Genomic DNA, 19,821 nt, shown 5'->3' with positions numbered 1-19,821 from the left:
CATTAGGGGTAGCAGGGCAAGGTTCCTGATGGTACCATTTATCCATGACTCTCCTAATGCACCTGTCAATGCCACAGTTCATATGCCCATTATTGATGAGGACCTGGGCAACATCCTCAAGCTCAGCATGTATGCCCTTCCAAGAGGAGCACTGCACGAGAGCGCTTTTGACAAAGGTGCTGATGGTGGATCATTTATAACTCTAAGGGCACCAACTCTCTCCATTAAGACACATACCCAGGTTCATGGGTTTCACATACACCCTCATACTGAAGCTCTCCTCCTGTTGCTTGACAAGGGCATCAAGGAACAGGTGGTGGCAATCGCAGCTGTATTCAATAAAAAAAAAAAAGCCGAGGCAACTGTGAGAGTGGAATGTGCTTTACCTCTTCTTCAGTACTAGCGCTGACAAGGGTGTCGTTGATGTAAAGTACTGTACAAGCAGTCCCTGGTTATTGGCGGCCCCGGTTATCAACGATCCAGTTTTACAGCACTTGTCTAGCGATGACGATAACTGGATTTTCGGCACCAATCCCTACTTAACAGCAGCATCGATCCCCGGTTATCAGCTCTGATAACAGGGGATGGGCGTTGATAACCAGGGATCGGAGCTTTTATTGTCCATTTTCAGTTAACGTCACACCGTCAGGAATGGAACCCACCCTCCGCCCCCAAATAACTAGGGACTTCCTGTACATAGATCTGTGGCTTTTCTATGCTGGTAAATATTCTCTGCACAACAGCTCCCAAACAGAAATTTGCAAACAGAACACAAAAGGGAGAACCTACCACTACTCAATCTATTTGGGTTGGCTAATGGCCCCTACTGATGGAGAAAGGGGCCTTTTTGGTACATATTTCCTCCAGAAGTCGGCATGAAGAGCACAGCCTGCCAGCATCCCTGGCGAGCGAACCAATTAGGAGCCTACATCCACTGGCAACGATCCTCCCAGTACTGTGCTACCACATCCACCCCTAACATTCCCTAACGCTTGCACAAAGGAAAGGGTGCAACCATTGGTCTGTGGGAGAAGGCTTCCCTCAGGGACAATAATCACCTAGCAACCAATGAGAATTCAGCACTGCTCTCACCTGCATCAATGGCCCCCTATATACCACCACCCACACCCCCTTGTCTCCAGAATTGTCTCATACATCTTGAAAATGACCATTGGGCTGGCTGGAACATCAATGACAAAAGAAACTCCAGAATAATACCTTTAGTACCAGAATCCGCCAGCGGGAAATTCCGATTTATCCCCTCATATTTCACTTTCTTCTCTTGTATATAGAATAAACTGCTGTATAAACACTGTTAATATGTTTCTCTTTACCGAAGTATGAACACTAGCCAGTTTTTTATTATGATTATGATTATTATGATTATTATTATTATTACTATTATTATGTTATTATTATTATTCAGAAGATGAAACCTATTCATATGGAACAAACACACAGAGGCCATTGACTTGAAATTCAAGCTTCCAAAGCATGTGGTGTCTGTTAGGAAGAAGTAAGAGAGGTAAAGGAAAATACAGAGACCTTGCTTATCAAAATAGAAAAATAAATTAATAAATCAATAAATAATAAATTAATAAACAGATAAAAAAGTATTAAAATGCACGGAGAATAGTATTAGGGTAGTACAGTAATGTATTGCACCTTTGCTTGAACTCCTGAAGTTTCAATTGCACAACATCCTCTGGGAGGCTGTTCCACAGTCCAACAGTGTGAGGAATAAAGGACCTCTGAAACTGAGAAGTTCGACAGTGAGCCACATTTACTGCATATTGGTACTGCTTTTCAGCAAATTTGGATGCTCTCAGCAGGTAAAGGGGATCAGGGATCAATCGTGAATGTGAAAGATCTCTGTTAAAATGTTATTTTCATGATAAAATTAAGTTTCATATATACTTACCAAGCAATTACATAGCCATTAGTTTCAAATCACACAGCAGCTTAAATTTTGAAAATAACGGTAGCTCTTCTTTTGTTTTGTATAGGTGATTAGCCCCGCCCACTTTGGGGGAACAAGAGGAACAACGTAGCAAAGAACGTCAGTTTGTTTATGGCCTTATGTCCATGCGAGGGGAGGAGAGAGGACTCCGATTATGTAATTACTTTGTAAGTATATATGAAACTTAATTTCATAATGAAAATAACATTTTCACATAAGTAACTTACCATGTAAATTACATAGCTGAATCCTGCACTGACAGGAGATGGAATACATGGACATATTCTGCTCCAAAACATTAGTAATGGTAATGAATTTGAGAACAGAAAAGTTGCTAGCTTGTTTTTTCCTTACCTGTAAGGGAGCTACTGCAGGTAGATGCTGCCTCTGGTTGGAGCTCATCTTATCCTGTAGTGGCATGGCGGTATAACCATGGAGCGCCTCTACTTAAGTGGGAGCTTTGCAACGAAGGACATTTCCGATGGCTAGCAAAGCATCAATAGTTGCCCCTGCCATGGGTGCAGTACCACAATAAAAACAACCAGACAATGCTGTCATCTACACCACACAATAAAAAGCCACTACCCATCCACTAAAAAACTGGTGGGTACTCCAAGTACATGGTACTCCCAGGGTCCCCTAAGACTCAACATCATATGTCAAGGCAAAGAGAACAAGGATAGAAAGCATGCTTTCTACACTTCATCCCCGAAAACCATGCCAGCCACTAACAACGGACCCAAGGTACTGCAGTTTTCAAATACCGTTTCCACTTCACATAAGTAACGAGTTGCAAAAATCGAATTACACCTCCAATATGTCAATTGAAGAATAGAGGAGAGAGACAAGGTATGTCTAAAAGCTAACGAGGTATCAACCGCTCTGATCTCGTGCTTTAACTTCAAACGAAGGCAAAACGTCCTCTCGAATCCGGGAATGCGCTTCAGCAATAAGGTCCCCTAGAAAGAACGACAGGGCATTCTTAGAAAGGGGTCGGGAAGGATTTTTAACAGGGCACCATAGGTTACTAGCAGGTCCTCTGATTCTCTTGGTCCTATGCAAGTAGTATCTTAATGCTCTCACAGGGCAAAGAGCTCTCTCTTCCTCTTCTGGGCCCAAGATCTCCATTAAGTTCTTAATGGTAAAAGAATGTGGCCATGGCTTGGATGGATTCTCGTTCTTGGCCAGAAAACCAAGGGTAAAAGAACAGACTGCTTCTCCTTGCAAGAACCCAATCCTTTTATCAATAGCATGAAACTCACTGACCCGCTTAGCAGTTGCTAAAGCCACAAGGAAGAGGGTCTTTCTAGTAAGATCCCATAATGACGTCGAACAAAGGGGCTCAAAATGGGGACCAGAAAGCAATTTCAGGACTATCGTACTGTACATCTAGGTTCCATGCGACTAACTCCAACTTCTTCTGTCTGGAAGAGTCAAAAGGTTTAATAAGGTCTGAAAGATCCTGGTTCGAAGATAGATCTAAACCACTGTGATGAAAGAGCCCAGCATGGCCCTGTAACCTCTACTGGTAGAGGAAGACAGGCCTCTTAGAGGATCTCAAAAAGAGCACAAAATCCGCAATCTGTGTTATAGACATCTGAGAAAACGAGATGTTGTGTCTTCTACACCAACTGCAGAAGGCTGTCCATTTAGCTTGGTAGACCTTGCTAGAGGATTGACGTCTACACTCAGCTGTGCAGCTGGTCTTATGCCTTTTGCTCTAATGAGTTTCCTGACAGTCTGAATTCTGTCAAGGCAAGAGTGGATAATCGTCGATGGAAGCGCCTGAAATAAGGCTGTATGAGAAGACTTGGTTTTTATGGAAGTATTCTCAGAAAGTCCGAGAAGATCCGGGAACCACTTCTTAAGAGGCCAAAATGGGGTTTAGAGGCCAAAATGGGGCTACTAAGGTCACCGTCACATTTTGATGGGCCTGAAACTTGTTTAAAACTTCCCTTACCATGCTGAGTGGTGGGAATGCATAAAGGTTCATGTTTGACCAGTCCTGTAGCATGCATGCGTCTGTTGTCCTGGAGGTTGCAGGGAGGTCTAGGGTCAGTTTTCCCCAATTTCCACAGGTGGGAGCAAACCAGTGGATCCAGAGTCCACTGTGCGGGGAGAACCTTCCTGTGACGGCTCAGCTCATCTGCCAACACATTTAGTTTGCCTTGAATAAACCAAGTGACGATCCTGGTGAAATTCTGTTCTATCCACAGAAGATCCCTTGCTGGCTTGCAGAGGGAGAAAGAGTGGGTCCCTCCTTGTTTCTTAATGTAAGACAGGGAAGCGGTGTTGTCTGAGTGGACTACCACTATCTTGTTGAAAACCTCTGTCACAAAGGATTGAAGGCCCAAATGAAGTGCCTTCAATTCCCTGACGATGTGCAGTTTTCTCTGTTCCAGGGCCCATGTCCCAGAAATTTCCCTGTTTCCTAGAAGAGCTCCCCAACCCAGATCTGAGGCGTCTGAGTAGAAGTCTAGGCTGGGGCTCAGAGGGAGGAGAGATTTTCCTTCCAAAAGTCTGCTTTCGAACTTTCACCATCGCAAATCTGTTTTTATCTCCGAGTTAAAGGAAACACAAACGAGTCCGGATGAACTCTCCTGTCCCAGCTGGCTCTCAGGAAGAACTGCAGCACTCTAATGTGGAGTGTTCCTAACCTGGCAAACTGTGCAATGGAAGCCAGGGTTTCTAGAAGGCTCATCCACTGGTTGGCTGAGCAAGACTGGAGAGAGGGAAAACTGCTCACCATCTGCAGGCAGGATTCGACTCTCTTGGGGGACGGAAATGCCCGAAAACTCCGAGAGTTGATCTTCACCCCCAAAATAAAGAATTTCCTGTTTCGGAGTCAGTTGGAACTTCAGAGGTTGACTAATAATCCTAATTCTTGAGCTAGGAGAAGGGTCTTCTGAAGATCCTCTGTGCACTTCTCCTTCGAAGGGGATCAAAGGAACCAATCGTCCAAATACAGGGAGATGTAGATGCCCAGAAGATGGAGCCACTTTGCTAGAGGGGCGAGAACTCGAGTAAAGACTTGAGGAGCTGTAGAGAGGTCGAAGCACAGGGCTTGAAACTGATAAACTCTGTTTCTCAAAATGAACCTGAGGTACTTCCTGGAGTCTGGATGGATGGGAACAGGGAAGTATGCATCCTGCATGTCAATGGTGATCATCCAATCGCCCTGGTGAATGGATGACAGGACTGTCTAGTTCATTTCCATACTGAATTTCACCTTTTGGATGAAGAAATTCAAGGAACTGACATCGAGGACAGGTCTCCAACACCCCTGATAAATTGGGGACTACAAAAAGACGATTGTAAAACCCTTCTGTTCTGACAGCTTCGACCACTTCTACTGCTCTCTTCCTGAGGAGGGATGCGAATTCTTCTGACAGGGCCAAATACTTCTCCAAGCCTACTGAGTAGGCAGTCAATACAATTGGAGAATTGACTAAAGGTGGCTCTTCCCTGAACAGGGTGGAGTAGCCCTCCCTCAGAACTTTCAAGATCCATTGTTCTGCTCCCCTTGCTCTCCATCTCTCCCAAAAAAGGAGTCTGGCTCCTACTGGAGCACAGAGGACAGAGTCTTCACTTCTGGGAGGAAGGCTTGGAGGAGGTCTTCTTTTTTGTTGTCCAGGCAGAGAAGCGAACATTTGACCGAGGTCTAGACTGGGACCTCTGTCTGCTGCCATGAAAGGACTGAGGTTGGAGAGGAGAGACCGACTTGGCTCCAAAGGCGGCCAACTCCTTAGGGCGTCTCGTTGATTGCGCTAAGAAGTCCTGCATGGGCTTCTTTTGGAGGTCCGAAGCAATCTCATTTACGGTGGATTTGGGAATGAGATGATGGCAGTCTAAAAGTGAGAAGAGAAGAGCTTACTTCTGAGAAAAAGTAACTCCCTTGGTGGTGAACGAACACCATAGATGCTCTTTCTTAAGAACCCATAGCAAAGAGAGCGGCCAGCTCCTGGGAGCCGACTCTGATGCCTTGTCTGCGCATGAGAGGACACTCAGCCAGTCCGAAGCACAATCTTCAGGTAAGACACAGTTGTCTTTAATCTTCCTCACGAGAGCTCCTACCGACGAATCTAAAAACTCAAGACCTCAAAAACCTTAAAAACGTTCTTGAGCAGGTGATCAAGCTCTGTCAACAAGAACATCACCTTCGCCAACAAGAATGCTGACCTACGCAACGAGTCAATGAGACCAGAGAAGTCCCCCTGGGAGGAGGGAGCAACTCCCAAAGAAGGAGCTTTTCCTGTGGCATAAGATAAATACCTCCTCCAAGAAAATCAAGAGGGAGGAAAACTCTCTCTCTCTTCTCTGAAAGCCAATCTTCAATTTCTCTCAAGGCTTTCCTTGAAGAGGAGGAAAGAACCATCTTAGGGAGACTAGAAGAATCAACAGGCCGGTTACTCATCATGAAGGTCAAAGTAGGGAAACCGGGGCCACTGAAGTAAAAAGTCTGGAAAGCTTAGCAGCAAATACCACAGCAAGGCTGCATAAGATGAGGAAGCAGTGTCCTGGTCTAGGTCTTCCTCTTCCGATGAAATCAGGGATAAAGACAAGTCCATCAAAGCCTTAGCTGAGGAAGGTGCCTTCTTAAGTAAACCAAAAATGTCAAGTTGGATGGGCACCAACGACAGATCAAACACCACAGGAGCAGGAGGACCTGAACCAGGCAGCTGACGAGGAGGAGCCGGGGGCCCGGAAGCTGGTGCTGGAAGGTCGGGTGTCAGCGCCGGGCACTCGAAAGCTGGGACTGGACGCTTGGGCACTCATGCGTTGCTGGGTGCCCGTGAGACAACTGCTGCTTAGATGAGGATGAAGGGCGCTTATGAATACAGGAAGAACACTTGGGAGCCAAGGATTGGCGCTCTACCGCAGGGCGCTCAGTAGAAAAGTGCTCTGGACTGTCCCAGGTGCTGCATGAAGGCTGTGGGTTACGAACAGGTTCTCTGAGCCTCTTACAGGGCAGTGGAGAAGGTCGGTCCACATCCGCTGCATGCCTTTACAATGGCCGAGACTCATCAGCAAACGCCACTGGCGCCTCATCAGAACTGGACACCTCGGAACTAGACGACAAACGACACACTTCCATATTGACGGCTTTCCAATGACTGTCTGTCGCAGCCTGGGATGTAACAACAGGCTTGACTGAGGGGGTGACTACCCATGGGCAGAGCCCACTGACCTCCCCTGGACTTCCAGTATGCCTCCTCCCAGGTTTAGGGGAGTATGACAGGGACCTTTGGCTGAGAGTTGGCGAGAGGAGCAGCCACCTCATCCACTAACACTCCACTGGCGCGTTAAGTGGAAATATTCGATTTTTGGCGCCAAAAATTGCCGATTTTCGTCGCTAGATAGGCGCCGTAAACCCAGATCTCTGTTAACCCAACCCACCGTTAACAGGGGACTGCCTGTATTCAACATTATGTGGTAGCCTAGCCTACACTATAAAGTATACTCTATACATACACAGTATAGTAATTATTAATATCACCTAATTCTAGAGGTTCATGCAGAGTGACTTATGATAATTCAGTACAAAGAGAAATTGAATAACAAACAAGAATTAGCTTAGCCTACACCATGGTATATTGTATAAATATATGGTAACCTAGCCTACATTATACTGTCCTCTATATTCACACAATATCGTATTATACAAACATCAACATAACAAATATTCATCTTTTCCATGGGTCTTTTAAAACATTATGCTTTAATTCACTGTATCCAATAATACTGTATTGTATATATTCTTATACTGCTTTTGTATTATAAATTGCGATCATAGTGATCAATGTTTTGGTTTGGAAATCATTACACGGTAAGTTTATTTCGCCGTATTGAGCTTCTAGTTAGTGTAAATGAATCTCTACATACTGTATTTACATGAGGCAAGGTTATTTTACGTTATACAAAGTGTTTTTAAGTCTAAACATAACTTAAATACGTCTCGTTGTGAAATTAATTTAGCTATTTTTTTCGTTAATAGATGACGTTGGCCATCTGGGGCCATGTTTGTTTTATGTAAAAAAAAAATTCAAGATTTCATTCGCTATTTTCGCTTGATTTCATCATAATACGAGCTTTATGTATTATCGTTTATTGACGTAAAAATAGCAGTGATATGTGTTCTTTCATGCCCAGTAGTTCTGATTAAAATACTTTCTCTCCAACTTTAATTACGATCGAGTTTCATCCATGTTGCCAATGCACGATAATCTATAGACGTTAGCAGCTTGAGCAACTGTTTTCTCAGCTTCAGCTACAACTTGCAGCTTAAATTTAGCGGTATATTTCCTCGCCGATCTTTTATCCATACCAAATAAGGGTATAATGTAAAAATATACCAGTCCTGTTCTATTTAACGTCATTTGTGCTATAACTACGGTACTTGTTTACTACCGTATGATGGTTGAAATACAAGCAAAACAGCTGTTGTTATTCGATTTGATTATAAGCAAAACAACAGTTTCTCGTTCAGGTGTTTATGGCTGTGCGCATTTATGCAAGAGTATAACGTTACTAAATACTTTTATTACTCTCTTTTACTTTTTTAACTAAAAGATGGAATAAAGAGATGGAGGAAAAGAAGTTGGTCTATTGTAATTTGCTCTCTCTTGCTGCCTGATTGTATGCTGCTGCCTGCGCCCGCACAAAATTTAAAAATATTTTATAAATACTGTCATATCAGTATTAATTGCTTACCCCATCACAAAATCGAATTAACATAAGGCTAATTATCGTAACTCAGCACTACCCAAGTACCTGAGTATTTTAATAGTTTTATCAAAAAAAGTGCATTTAGTCATGAAAAGTATATGAAAATACAGTACTGTAATTAGTGAATATTTCTCAGTGAAAAATAACACAAATGAGCAAATTTTCAGCGAATAATGCATACATATATTCCATGGAGAAATCCGCAAATAGGTGAGTCCGCGAATCGTGAGACCGCGAATACGGGGGGTTTACTGTGTCGCTAAACACGCCGAAGGGGAACAAAGGTAAAATACTTCATCAATATGGAAAATATCAACTAGTCAGCAATCAGAATTCAAAACAAGCTGCTTCTTACAACTGATGTTCAGTCATAAGCCAGCAGAAACAAACTGAAGCTCTTTGCTACATTGTTCCTCGTTCCCCGAAAGTGGGTGGGGCTAGTCACCTACACAAAACAAGAGCGCTACCACAATTTTCAAAATTTAAGCGGCCGAGCAATTTGAAACTAATAGCTATGTAATTACTTGGTAAGTTACTTATATGAAAATACAGCTTATGAAAAAGTGACAACAGTGACCATCCGTCAATGGTCCAAGTCATAAATGCTACTATTAGGAAACCGAGAAACCTACCATCACGAACAACTATAACTAAAAGAAATAAATCTCTGGCAAAAGCAGACATCCACACCAGACAACAGTATTCTAAAGGAAGAACAAATAACCTAAAACAAGTTGCACTGGTTTTATCACTGTGTTATAAATATAGGAGGACTTACGAACAATGCCTAACTTTTGTGCGGCATTTGCTGAAACTTTCATCAGATGTTTCTCAAACATCTATTAACATACAAGAGAAAAGAATCATAAGGGAAATTAAGAAGACTTAATACAAAATTAACTACCATGATGCAGCCATCCTTTTTAACACTGGTTACTATTCTTGACTTTCAAAGATTTGTTCTTATTGATTATATTAATCTTATTTATTACTTTGCAAACATCTTAAAAATCTAACAATTAGATCAAATGAAAACAATCATTCCATCAAAATTTTCTTCAAAGGCTTGATTTTTTATATCTGATTATCAAGTGTTGTCCATCAATTCAAAGATGGGATTATATTACTTCAGTCTGCATTCTTTTTGAAATGAAGACCACCACCATCTAACTGTTGGTTTAACCTATTTGCATTTGTTATTGTCAATTTCATCAGTCCAAAATGCCTCCCATTAACTGAAAGTGATTTTTTTTTTAAATAAGAGAAAATCCACTAACAGAAACAGAAATCTTTGTTTCAGTCATACTATCAGAAGCTTTGGCTGCTTTACTAGAATCGTCCTTCATTTAAAGCCTACATGAGTAAAGACCCCAACGTATTTTAACAGTTGAGCCAGTTTCAAACAATGTGTAGAATGAAAACTTAATATGCTGAGCATAGGATTTTTTATGAATATATTTTGAAGGATTTCTAAAGCACTTCTAGACACTGAAAATTCAAAAATTTTGGTGGTTTTATACTCTTATAATCTTATCTATTGACCATACTGCAAACAATAAGTGAAGTGTTATGTAAAGAATTAGAATGCACTATTACTGAGAGATGATAGGTGATTTAAGCACAAAATTTAAGGTAAAAGGTGGATAGAATAAAATAACATGAAAGCAGAGATTTTCAAAGATAAAATATAATATAAACAATCAGGAACCACAGGATGTTGCAAAGGACCTTTAATGCGCATGTTGCAAAGGACCTTTAATACTACTTACAGTATACAAAAGAAGACCCATAAGTGGTACTCCTCTAAGAGTGGTACAGATGAATCCTTACCAAAAACTGGGTAAGCATAATATATATGATCCACTTCCAGCTCATTTATGTAAATTCAATCTATTTATGAAATACTTTCAATGTAAAATATCTTTGGCAATCTTAGCTTTCCAAGACCTTACATAAACAGTGGAACACGTTCTAAAGATGTATGATTTAATAATTATCAACATTATTTTATATATTTTTTATTTTGAATATTTTCAAACAAAAAATAAACTAGCCTACATATACTGATTACATATACAATAAACAGGGGCCAACTTTACACTTTACATAAAATACTATATAAAATATGATACAGTATAAGACATACCTAAGTATAACACATTACCTAAATGACTGACCCCACATGGATCTGATCTCTGACACTTATCTCAGAAATACAAGTTCTTTTATGTTATGAATTTACTGAACTTTATTCCCATAACTGTTATTTTTTGCTTTCTAAATTACCTGAATGAACTTAATTTTGGCACTGCAAAGTCAAAACAAAATTACTCAAATTTGGATAAAATTATTTTTGGCACTTATTACTGTTCATCTCCTAAATGGAAGTAGAAAGATTATAAGGAACTCCACTAACAGTATTACTGGGTAGTTTAAACAGATCACTAATTTAAAATTACAATAAGGAGCACTAAACTGCTCCTAACATATTACATTTAAACCTTCAGCACTCCTAACCAATGAAATTTATTACAAATGCATGACCATGAGAATATTAAGATTGTCTGGTAAAAAATAAAAATCATTAATAGGTTTCTGTTAATATACATTCTTCTCTCTTACCTGTTATACCCATGTGGTAATTATGGAAGGCATCTGTCAACCCATCAGTCAACATTGAATCCATCATGGATGCATGACCCATTTTGGTTGGTGTTCGCATATTCACACAATGAGGGGCTTGACTCATGCTCTCCTGCCCTCCACACACAACCAACGAAGTATCACCAAGCATGATTGCTTGATATCCTAAGGAGATGGACCTACAGAGAATAAAGGTGATTAATTAAAATTAGTTTTGCATAAAGTATTTATAATTACAGTTTAACATCACAAAAGAAAAACTTGCCAAATAATCACATCTTGAGATTACGATAAAGATTTTGAACAAAAGTTGCGAGTTTCAGCAACAGCCACATTTCCTCCTTGCTACCTGGAATTTAGGCAATTAAGAAGTACATGTTCCACTATGGTGATGTACATTATCATCTCTATTCAAGGAACAAATATGGGGATTAGACATCAAACTTCACAGTAAGAGTATTATCTTTCAATTTCAAACATCAGTTTGGTTATTAACACATGTGCAATGCTTTCTACAGTATGAATGTTACAAAGATACATAAAGAAAATGTTGCACTGTCAGATTCTTCATTCAAAAATTTTACCATGAATACTAAATAAATTATTTTAGCAATAGTTCACTATTATACAGGCAGTCTCCAGTTAACGGTGAGCTCGGTTAATGACGATCCGGTTTTATGGGCCTTGTCTAGCAACGAAAATCGGCAATTTTCAGCGCCGAACATCGTCAATTTCCCCTTATCGGGGCCGATAATTGGGTATTGGCGCCAATACATACCTAACAGAGGCGCCGATAACTGAATATCAGCACTTTTCGGCGCCGATAAGCCAGAAAATCGCCGATTTTCGGTTAGTGGCAATTTTCAGTTATCATCACACCCCCCAGAATGGAACCCCCGCCGATAACCAAGGACTGCCTGTATAGGACTTGGGAAAAATTATATTTTCATAATAATAAAATTAAGTTTCATATACATATACTTACCAAGTAATTAAATAGCTATTCTTTCCACTCATGCGGCACCTTAATTCTTAAAATCCGCGGTAGCGCTCCAATTGTTTAGTGTAGGTGACCAGTCCCACCCACTAACGGGAATACTAGGAACGACTTAGCAGACAACCTCATTCTGTTTCCGCCCTTATGTCCATCCGAGGGGAGGAGGGCGGGCTCTGATTCTGTAATTACTTGGTAAGCATATATGAAATTTAATTTTATTAGTAAATATTTTCATATAAGTAACTTACCAAGTACAGTAATTACATAGCTGAATCCTACATTGACAGGAGGTGGGACACATGGACATATTCCATTCCAAAACATTAAGCTATTATATAATGAATTTGAAACAGACAAAGTTGCTAGCATTGGAAAACCATGCTTGTCGTTCCTCATCAGCTCAGAAAGCTATTGCAGGAGAATACTGCCTCTGGTTGGTGCCCATCTTAACTTTTAGTGGCGCGGCAGTATAGCCAAGGATCGCCTCTACTTAAGTGGGAGCTTTGCAGCCAAGGAGTATTCCGTTGGCTGGCAGAGCATCATTAAGTGCCCTTGCCCTGGGCACAGTACCAAAAAATAAAAATAACCAAACAATTTTGTCATCTACACTGAAAATAAACAACTGTCCATCCACTACGAGTGGTGGGTGCTCCAGGTACATTGTACCCCAAGGCTCCCCAAAAAATTTGGCACCTTACTGAGGAGGGCTGGCCTAAACTTAAGGTCGAGCCAAGATGACAAAGACCCAAAGGTCTTGGCCACTGTTCGAAGGACAAGGCAGTGCCCTGGTACGAACCTTGATTACCGTAGTATCTGGCAAATCTCTGAAAGAGAAAGGCAGAACCAAGTAAAGGTTCGTTCCTAAGGGTCGAGCCAACTCAGGACTTATGAAACTGAGATCCGAATTAGGACAAAGTCCTTCTTAGCGCCAGAATTGCCCACAGATTGCCGCCTGGTGTAGGAAGACCCACCCTCAGACAGGACCAGTCTCCAGAAAGCAGGGTTCTCTCCAGGAATGGTCGTATCCGAGGAGAGAAAGCCTAAATGTGAAGGATCATGGATCCATCAGGAGACTGCCTGGAGGAAATCAAGAGGTGTCCTCCAAGATCGCCGCCTCTCGATGTGGGAGAGAATACCCTTCACAGCAAGGAGAAGCAGAGAGAGAGAACCCAGTCCAGATGAAGCAGAGTCAGAACAACCTGCAGTCGGCAAGACCGTCCGAGGCAAGAAGAATTCGTACTCTGTCAAGGCTGGGGAGGAGCTTGGTGTCTCTACCTGAATGAACGCCTTTCCGAAGAAAACTATTCATCTGGTCGAGAACGCTCTCGCAAGCAAGGACCACAGTGGCCCCCAAAACTCTTGGCCCCTCCGGGAACTGTAAGGGTTGTAAGTGATGTAGATTATTCATTGGGGGAGCAGCAGTCCTGTCCCGGGGATCCTTGCGCTTACGAATCGGTGCAAAGTTCTCCGAGAAACGAGAGCGATCGTAACTTGAAGAGGAAGACCCTCGCTGCTTCCGAAGCGTGAAGTTCCTGTACCTCCCTCCTTGGAGGGTGACCTTGACAGATCCCAAGAAGCCCTCCCCGGCTATCTGGTTGTACTACTACAAGACAATCGGGGGACCAACACCGAAAGCACACCAGGCAGCCAAACTCTGAAGAAAGACAAATTCGTCAGCGCTCCCTCTGTCCGTCTTGCGCCTCTCGGAACAACCAAGAGGAAAAAGAGAACAGGTGAGGAGAAAGAGTACCCCCACCTGTCCTGCCAGTAAGACCAGTAGGAGAGGCAGACCATGAGCAATAATCAACCGAAGGAGATGATTGCCACACAGGGGGAAGAAGAGCACTTGTGCCGTGGCAAAACGCTTTCCTGGGAAGAGCAGAAGTTCATTCGAACAGTGCCGAGAACCTGATTCGGAAAAACCGAGCAGGGCCGAGACGAGCAGCACCACAAACGTGATCTAGACTGGGTGGTAAGCTGTGGACTCAGAGGCAAGCAGGGCGAGTTGAGCCAGTCTCGCGAACGGGACCACGGGCTGGGCAGGGCAGGGATGCCGAGCGAGCTGAGCCAAGAGCCAAGCCAATTGAGCGAACACAATTGGAACTGGACAGGGCGGAACTCATCTCCCGTGAACTAGCACTAATTTCCCGAACTCTAAACTCCTTCAAGGCCAAGGCCCCTTGAGAAGAAGGTTTAAAGGGGGAATTCTGTGTCTGCTATCCTGCATGCTAAAACCCTAAGGTTCAAGACACGAAGATGAAACCTGGCCAAGCAACCGAAGCAGCTGGCAAGCAGTATCGAAACAGAGCCGTATATAGAGAGAGTTTGGCCATGCTCAGAACCACTCAGGCAAAGTCATTAACCGATGGGCGCCATCTTGCCTCTGTCTGACCACCCTGATACGGTTCTGCCCTGGCCCCCGACGCAGAGCCGAATATTCAGTAGATGAATATTCTCTTAATATTCACTCACCCCTACGTGATAGCGATGAGGAATACCAATGAATCTATAATAACGATACTTTTGGGGAAGAAAACCAGAGTATTTGAAAACCTACACTCAAAATTACGAGGCTTCAATTTACATAAACTATGAATATGTTATCTGTGTGTGTGTGTGTGTGTGTGAGAGAGAGAGAGAGAAAATGGAATGGAATATAAAATTTTGGCCAAAGGCCAGGCACTGGGACCTATGAGGTAATTCAGCGCTGAAAGGAAAATTGTGAGTGGAAAGGTTAGTATAAAGGTGGAACAGGAGGAAAACCTCGCAGTTGCCCTATGAAACAATTGTTAGCAGAGGGTGGAAAGTTAAGATTGAAGAAAAAATATTAACGGAGGTGGGGTAAAAGGAATGAGAGGGGTTGTAGCTTCTGGGGGCCGAAGGGCGCTGCAAAGAACCTTTAGGTAATTCCTACATTGCACCGATTTGTATCGATAATAGTTAGTTATAAATGAATTGTTTAACCAGACCTCTACAAATCGGGACTTCAGTACTTGGTTGAACGCGAAGGATACAGTAAAGACTTACTTACAACAGTTGTTCATTGTGGTGATAAATAAGTGGTTTGATTTAATGTCAAGTAGGCATCCAATCATGGCACTAAGTAACATCAATGAATCCTGTTATAAGCAAGCTATACTGCATCTTGAGCAAGTTACAAGGGTGTTTCATGAAATACATATTGGACTTAATGCACAGTGGAAGCCAGTTCAAACTGGAGTGATATTGTCCACCACTTCCATTCTTAATCTCCAAAGTCATTATTTGGCCAAAGGTCACAGATTTTTACTGACATCCAGATTCACCCAAGATTGCCTAGAAAACTTGTTTAGCTCCATAAGACTGAAAAACCCAGTGCCAACTGCCTTAGAATTTCGAGTCTCTGAAATTGATATCAGTTGCACAACTTCTGAAATGTTCAAGTGCAAGTAATTATAACGTAGATGACCGCGAGTTTCTAGCTGACTTTCTGAATAAGACCAACGTTGAAACAAGTGGTGTTGCTGAAAATGAAACTGAGGAACCTGATTTTGACCAATTCTCAAGTGATAATTTAACGAATTAAGCAGAACTGAGCAGCCTCCATTATATTGCTGGTTACTGCATAAAAAAGGTTAAAAAGTCAAATAATCATTGTATGTTTTGTCTTCAAACAATAGAGAGCAACCAGTCAGTCAACACAGACAGATCCTTCTCAAAGGTTGACTCAGTTAAAAGAATATAGAAAAACTGTCTAGTTTGTAGCACAGATGCCTGCCTCAGTTTATTTCAAAATGCAGAAAATATTTTTAGGGCAAATGAAAATAGTTTTGGAAACAAGAGCAATTTATTAGGACGACTAGTGCATTTGGCAAACACTCAGACAAAAAATTTAACCTTTCCTTCTTGCCATGACATTAAGGGTAGTCTCCTGAAGTTTTTCTTCATATTAAGATTATACATTTATGCTAAAAAACACGAGAACATTCATAAGGCTCAGTCGTTAAAATCAAAAAGAAGTGAATTAGGGAGTAAAAGTATGATGATGAGAAAAGCTGTAATGAATATAGGTAAACAGTGAATTTTGAAACAATGTATATTTTATAATACTTGTTATGTATTTTAAAGTTAAAACTGTAATAAAGTTATAAATTATCATCAGTGTTTTAATAAACATCATAATGGTTGATAGAAAGCTTAAGTTAACAATCAGCAGCATATGACAGAGAGAGAGAGAGAGAGAGAGAGATCGCTCAGGTGGGTGAGCACAACCAAGCGTGACTGAACATGACAGGAGCAAGATGGCGCCCTGTCAAAAGGTTGGCAAAACTCTCTCTATATACGGCTCTGTATCGACACACCTGGGCATCTCAGCACTTTATCTCATCCTGTGCCTCTCACCAGGAGAGCACTCATGATTCACAGAAATGAGTGACCTACGAGACTACCAAAAATTGGGAGCGGCTGCTTTTGGTTTCCTAAGAAATCGAAAAGAGCCAGGCACAGAACCAGTCTTAGACACAGACTTCTAAGACTGGCAACGAGGGAGCAGCCTTTTGCAGCCCCCAAAACGCAAGACCCCAGAGGAGAATGCGAATTGGTTCCCACCTGAGGGCAGAAAGAGCCAACAAGAGAAAATTGCTTCTCAGAAGAGAGGCAGTCCCTTAAGAGTCGAGCTTCTTCTGGTGTTCGAACCGATAGGATCAAGACACCAGGCTGGGAACCCGACCGAGCACTGGTAAGCACTCGGGGAGCACTTGTAGTGCTGCCAGGAAGAGCCGAGACACCTGGGTGCCCCGGTCCTTTCTCTCGCACTGCTCCTGAACTGGGCCAGGGAGAGTACTCTCCAGACCACATCGGGAACTTGATATCCACAGAATCTCGAGCACTCAGAGTGGCTCACGAATGAGTGCCTGAAGCAGCACCTGTCTTAGAAGCGGAACCCTGAAACACGAAACCCAGGGGTATGTGAATCAGTTCCCGAACCCGAAGGTCGGGAAGAGCCAACCAGAGACCCACTGCCTCCTCGGAAGGAAACAGTCCCTAGACGCACAAAGGACTTCAAGGGGGAAGGAGCAGCCTTCCTCTACTTTGGCCAACTGAGGTCTAACTGGTTTCCAGGGACCCCTCGAACCTCAGGAGAGGAAAGGAAGAGGTGGCACAAGACGAAATCGAAGATAAGCCGAAGACGGCAGCTACCTCCACAGGGTAACTTCTTCCACTTTCACTCCAACATCTTCCACAGGATGGTGGACACAAAACATTGTAACCTCCAGGGAAGCTAGGCAGGATCACAACGGAAGTGGCCCAGGACATGACCATCAGGAGAAGCAGCAGGCACAATCAGGACAGCCAATGCAGGAGCTACAGAAGCAGTTCAGAAGGCAGAAGTTACAACAACATTCAGGAACATTACATGAACGTCACCAGCAGTGACAGGGACTCCTTCAGGCAAAGTTATCCCAACTGAGGTATCTAGCCAACTACTGCTGCGCCTATGATGCTCACCATCAACCTCAAAGAAAAAGCAAAGATGATTAGTAGAGGGAGACTCTTCTCGCTCCATGGGGAACTGCCCTACGAAGCAAGAGGAGGTCGCCCAACTGCCCGCGGTCCCCCCCATCCCGGTCTTCGCCCAATGAGCAAGCTAGGAGGGCAAAGAAGAGAGATCTCCCCCGTAGGAGAGATAGAAGAAGAACCTACAGGGAGAGAGAAGGAAGGAGGGGAGGCCACCAAGGGCGCTATGGAAGCGAAACTTACCAACGATGCCCACAACAAACCCCCCCCTGCCAACTCTTCCACAGCATAGGTGGTGAAAAACAACACTCAGCACAAGTAGAAAGGGAGTAGTCATGCCCTTGTACAAGGAGGGCAGAAGCCCAAGAAGGGAAGAGAGCTTGTTACGTCCCAATCAATATATCTGAACATACAGGGGAATGCCTTCAGTATCTAATTAAAGGACTACTGGAAGAGAAGCATTACCACTCAGTTACGCCTCTCTAAATACACCCTTGGCCATCAAACCCAAGACACAGACGCAGGGGAACGATGGCCTATGCAAGGCTATCACAAATAGTAAGTTTGTATATTAATAAATAACAAACATGCAATATATACACAAAAATGGAGAAAGATCCCACCAGGATAAATAAAGAGCTTAACAACAGTCAGGCAAAGAGATCCAAAAACACATCTGCAACAAATAAAGGACGAAAGCAAACTGGAATGTTTACATCCGGGCAGACGAGTATTCCCGCCTACCTGGCAGTACTTAGTTACTGCCTAAACACCTTATTCAAGAGTTTAACAGCCATGTCCAGCTTCGCAGTAAGTAATTTCCTAATGTATAGGACTGATAGTTTGTGTATATATTTGCTTTATAATTTTGATGGTTACTGCAATTGCACACAACTCTGCTGTGAAGACTGAGGCATTATTAGGTAAAGATAATTGATATGACTTGTTCTAGGATATAGCTACATATCCTACTCCATGCTGTGATTTAGACCCATCTGTATAGACAGTATTACGTACTGTAATGTGAACTTTTTCGTCTTATATGATCTATGGTTGGTTTTTTGTCTATGGTGTTCATGGGTCTATGAGTAACTTTTTCATAAATATTTCAACTGTGTGCAAGTCTTGACTTTCATTCATAGTCCAACAGGGTGGTAACTTCACTCTGAAGGTAGTTGTATATCTATATTCAGTGACTTAAACAATCTAATAGCTCTAATTGGGAAAGGAGGTGAATTACTGTTTATAAATATATCCCTCAGATCAAATAGATTTTTTGTTGGTGAATCACTTGTCTTGATTCTTAATGCACTTTCCATTGTTATGAATTCTCTATGGAGGAACAGTGGCAGTTCACTCAATTCGACTTGTACTGAGGAGACTGGTGAGGATCTAAATGCTCCTGTGCATATTCTTAGTCCTTCATTGTGAATTGGATCTAATATTTTCAGTGCTGCTTCTGACGCTGAACCATATATTTCACTTCCGTAGTCAATGATTAATAACACTGTTGCTTTATATAGTATGGTAAGAGTATATCTATCAGCTCCCAATTTGTGTGTGATAGTTTTTTAATTAGACTTAGTGCCCTTTTGCATTTTGATTTTATGTAAGTTATATGGGCTTTCCAATTCAGGTGTGCATCAAATATTAATCCTAAAAATTTTGCAGTTTGGCTAATTGGTATATTATGGTTTCTGATTTTCAATTCTATTTCTTCGCCTTTTTTCCAATTTTTATTTTTATAAAACATTACAGCTTGAATTTTTTCTATGAAAAATCTAAAGCCTACAGATGAGGTCCATTCATCTATTTTTATTATGGTTTTATTAATCATTCATTCTGCATGCTTTATGTGTGATGCTGTATATGGCAAAATCATCCATATACAGGTTACTTTTAATTCTGACTGGTAGCATGTTACTGATATCATTAATTGCTAATGTAAACAGTGTACCACTAAGGACACCGCCTTGTGGAACTCCACTTTCAAGTGGAA

At 42.1% G+C, this 19,821-nt stretch overlaps 1 protein-coding gene across 2 annotated transcripts in view; it reads right to left on the bottom strand.

The window, feature by feature from the left end:
* Positions 1-19,821, bottom strand: part of Acat2 (Acetyl-CoA acetyltransferase 2) — a 124,213-nt gene that overhangs the window by 83,457 nt on the left and 20,935 nt on the right. For both annotated transcript variants that reach the window (XM_067100276.1, XM_067100277.1), the window contains one exon: positions 11,309-11,508. In XM_067100276.1, coding sequence (XP_066956377.1) covers positions 11,309-11,508 — 200 coding nt within the window. The remainder of the gene's footprint in view (positions 1-11,308; positions 11,509-19,821) is intronic.

Source organism: Macrobrachium rosenbergii, chromosome 56, assembly GCF_040412425.1.
Source record: "Macrobrachium rosenbergii isolate ZJJX-2024 chromosome 56, ASM4041242v1, whole genome shotgun sequence".
Taxonomy (NCBI): domain Eukaryota; kingdom Metazoa; phylum Arthropoda; class Malacostraca; order Decapoda; family Palaemonidae; genus Macrobrachium; species Macrobrachium rosenbergii.
This window is presented reverse-complemented; position numbering and strand designations above follow the sequence as displayed.